The 4243-nt window shown below is 42.7% G+C and overlaps 1 protein-coding gene across 1 annotated transcript; it reads right to left on the minus strand.

The window, feature by feature from the left end:
• Positions 1 to 2815: 2815 nt before the first annotated feature.
• Positions 2816 to 3782, minus strand: LOC147421656 (uncharacterized). Its single transcript, XM_086502611.1, has 2 exons — positions 3272 to 3782; positions 2816 to 3159 (listed from the first exon to the last, which is right to left on the minus strand). The coding sequence occupies exons 1-2, from the start codon at positions 3724 to 3726 to the stop codon at positions 3066 to 3068; spliced, it is 549 nt and encodes a 182-aa protein (XP_086358737.1). The 5' UTR covers positions 3727 to 3782; the 3' UTR covers positions 2816 to 3065.
• Between the last annotated feature and the right edge of the window lie 461 nt (positions 3783 to 4243).

Consider the following 4243-nt stretch of genomic DNA (forward strand, 5'->3'; position numbering starts at 1 on the left):
GGATGTCCAAATGAATCATCACGTGAAGTATCGAACTGCCATAGATTTAGCCACATATCTACAAAGCATTCACAAAGAATTGACAGTAAATATCATAAGAGCTCAACAAAGATATAAAGCTAGCGTGGAAAAACATCAAATGCAACATCCACTATACGAGATTAAGGATCGAGTGTGGCTTCTCCACCGTGATCTACGTTCATTTCACCCTTTGCAAAAGCTAGATTATCAAAGACTTAGACCATTTAAGATAGTTGGCCAAGTGAATCCAGTCATTTATCATCTCCATTTTCCATGCAGATTTATGCAATCTTCCATGTTTTAGTAATGGAGTCTTGTCATTGGTCCAAACTTCATGAGCACCATCAACAGCCATCCATCAAGCTTTACTCCCATGCCAAGAAGCAAAACTGCTCCTCGTGGAACTCGTCGCTAGAGGAGTGGATAATGTCATGGAGGCTTGAGAGTCGGTCTTCTTGAGTTTCCTATAGGAAATCACTAAAGAGATTCTAGAGTCTTGGAAGATATTGGAAGAAAGTTCTGGAAGACTCTAGAAGATGGCATCATCGCTTATGACATCACCTGCATCATCGTTGATGTCATCGCTTGTGTCATCATCTGCATCATCGTCTATGTCATCGCCTATGTCATCAATGATGCCATCGCCTACATCATCGCATGTGTCATCACCTGCATCATCGCCTATGTCATCGCTTCATCATCACTAGAAGACTCTAGAAGAATCTAGAAGATTCTAGAAGGTTCTAAAAGTAATGAGGAGATTCTAGAAGTTTCTAGAAGCTTGGAGAAGATTCTGGAAGAATCTAAAAGTTTTTGGAAGGCTCTAGAAAGTTAAAGAAGGATCTAGAAGGTTATAGAAGAACTAGAAGGATCAAGAAGGTTCTAGAAGAACTAGAAGGATCAAGAAGGTTCTAGAAGATTCTAACCTCCTCAAGAACAACCTAGAAAGTTCTAACCTCCTCAAGTAACCTCCTCAAGCACTAGTATAAATAGGGGTCTTGGGCCACAAGACCCTCAGTCTTGCCAACACCAGTTGTGAGGCTCCTATGAGAAAATCCCTCTTCTAGTTCTTATGTTCAAGTCTTGTCCTTGCAATCAAGCCTTGTCTTGTACTCAAGTAATGTAATCCAAGTTTTGTATCTAGCTCTCTTAATAAAGTATTAAGTCTTACGATCAATATTAAGCTTATCATCAAGTCCAAGTTCTTGTACATTTGAGCGCCTCCTCTTGATCTCTTCTAGCTCTATAGGCGCTCATAAAAACATACTCATCTATCATAAAAGATAGATCATTGTGAGTTGCTATAGACACCACATTTACCCTTGGTCGTCGTGAAGTGCATCGATCACTTGATTGTGCTTGTTCCATTCAATAGGGAAACTGGGATCACTATCTTTTGGTAATCCTAATTTCCCTTTTGAATAACAAGTCTGAGTTCAAGAACCAACCTTGAGGGCTCTTGGGATTGTTCCAATGAGGTAAAAACCTCTCTCTCTCTCTCTCTCTCTCTCTCTCTCTCTCTCTCTCTCTCTCTCTCTCTCTCTCTCTCTCTCCTCCTCCTCGGGTGTGTGTGTGGGTGTGTGTGCTAATAAAAAGAGGAAAATGGTATAAACTTTCTATCACCCAAGTGTGGTAGATTGGTTATGCCATTTCCCTCTTGAATAATAGGTCTTGAGTTCAACTACTCATCGTCTAGATCTTTAAGGTCTCTTAGGATAGTTTTCTGCGATGTTAAAGCTCTCTTCTCCTCCTCCTCCTTCTCTCTCTCTCTCTCTCTCTCTCTCTCTCTCTCTCTCTCTCTCTCTCTCTCTCATTCTCATGTGTATCCAATGCAATGGTCATGCCACTAGCTCTCTTGAGTTCAACTCCTCGTCGGCTAGATCTTTAAGGTCTCTTGGTATAGTTTCCTGCAACGTTAAAGCTCTCTTCTTCTTCTTCTTCTCTCTCTCTCTCTCTTGTGTATTCAATGCAATGGTGATTTGGGAATCTAGAGCTTGACCTCCATGCCACATATGCTCCATTCTACCAATCTTATATCTTCTTCTTCTTCTTCTTCTCTCTCTCTCTCTCTCTCTCTCTCTCTCTCTCTCTCTCTCTCTCTCTCTCTCTCTCTCTCTCTCTCTCTCTCTCTCGTGTATTCAATGCAATGGTCATGCCACTAGGCTAATTTGGGAATCTAGAGCTTGACCTCCATGCCACGTATGCTCCATACTACCAATCTTATATCTTCTTCTTCTTCCTCTCTCTCTCTCTCTCTTGAGTTCAACTCCTCGTCGGCTAGATCTTTAAGGTCTCTTGGTATAGTTTCCTGCAACGTTAAAGCTCTCTTCTTCTTCTTCTTCTTCTCTCTCTCTCTCTCTCTCGTGTATTCAATGTAATGGTCATGCCACTAGGCTAATTTGGGAACCTAGAGCTTGACCTCCATGCCACATATGCTCCATTCTACCAATCTTATGTCTTCTTCTTTTTCCTCTCTCTCTCTCTCTCTCTCTCTCTTTCGTGGCATCCATATAACGAATGTCAAACTGGTGCACTATGATCTTTCAAAAGATTAAAGGACCATGAACATTTGACAGAAGAAAGGATGCAAGCACATGACATGATTTAACAACTAAAAAGTGCAAATTCTCATACGTGACTTTCCTTCTATACACACGAGACCTATATTGAAGTCATATCTAATCTAGTCTCTTTCCTCTAAGTTCTAGCCTAATTGGACTCAAAATTGGTAGCATATTTTAAATACAATATTGAGTATGATTTTAAAGCATGAAGTTTGATATGGAAGACACTATTTGCTGCAAAATAACCATATGATATGTAGTGAAGAAAAATTCATGCTTATGTCAGCCTTGGAATTTCTAAGTGTTTAGTACCCTGAGCTTTAAGGGTAGGGGGCAGGACTAACGATTTCCATTACGCGCACCGTCCATAAAATTGCCCCAAAGTTTGACCTACATATTAGGTTGCACCTTTGCTCATCTTGTGCTCTTTTGATAGCTTAACGGATAAGAGCTAGCTTTGAAGTGCCAATTTGTTGGGTTTCAACCTTTTCCATGAGAGCAAGCCTTCTCCTTTTGTTCATCTATAAGTATTTGGTGTTGCCTACATTGCATTGTGCAAAAGGCTTGGTCATCTCTGCGCATTCAAAAGCAAGAATGAATGTTATAATGGCAATAGGAAAAACCCACTAGAGACTACATGGTCATTCATGATAGGAAAAGCCAATTGATGAGAACAAGCTACCAACCTATACATGTAGATATCCTTGGTTGGAATCAGGGGGCGACGACAAAGGGAGCACGAGGTGAAACACCGCGGATTGAACAAAGGGAGGTCATCGTCGCCCAAAAGAACATATGGTTTTGTCGGGGAAGAAGATAATGTGAAAATGGACTTTGGTGAAGCACCTTCATCTCCAAAATGCAATGGCAATGGCGCACGAGAGCTGGGCTTGGGATTTGAATCCATGGCCTTCACCTGTGATCGTCGATCAGCCTTCACCTGTGATCGTCGGTCAGCCTGTTTATCGAAAGGGTGAGAGTCGACACGTGGCTGCTTGATAGAGTCCAGCTCGGCCTGAATGGCTGCCACAAGGGCGAGACCCACGAGGTCCACAGGGCATCTATGCTGAGGTGGAAAGCCAGGTAGTCTCCAGATTCTACGCGGATCGCTGTCTCCATGCTTGGGCAGGCCTGTGCACATGGTGGCAGAGAGAGAGAGAGAGAGAGAGAGAGAGAGAGGGGGGGGGGGGAGAGAGGGAGAGAGCGATGAAGATGCCCTGCGCTTAAGAAGCAAGAAGAGGCAACAAGTCCCCTCTTTATAATAACAAGAGTTTGTGGTTGCTTTCTTTGTGTGGTAGACAAGACACCCCCCCAATCATTCATAAAGAAAAAGGCATGTACCATTGTGCAACCCTAAATCATCACATGGCCCTCTTAACAAAGATATTTTTTTCCTCTTCTTTGTAGCCCCCCCCCCCCCCCCCCCCCCCCCCTCCCTCTCCTATTTCCTTAAAACAAAGCTCACTCTTCAAAAGCCCTAATCAACGCCCACAGTAACGTATGTTTTTGAGTGACATGTGGGCTAGGCTTGCTTCACCTCAACATTATTTTCTCTTTTGTTTTTGTTTTCTTTTGGGAGGGGGACTGGGGACCAAAAGGGGAGTGGGACTCATGAAGTTCAGTGACTAAAAAGAAAAACCCAACAAATTGTCATACCC

This window comes from Adiantum capillus-veneris, chromosome 27 (genome assembly GCF_014529385.1).
Source record: "Adiantum capillus-veneris isolate H3 chromosome 27, ASM1452938v2, whole genome shotgun sequence".
NCBI classification, from domain to species: Eukaryota; Viridiplantae; Streptophyta; class Polypodiopsida; order Polypodiales; family Pteridaceae; genus Adiantum; species Adiantum capillus-veneris.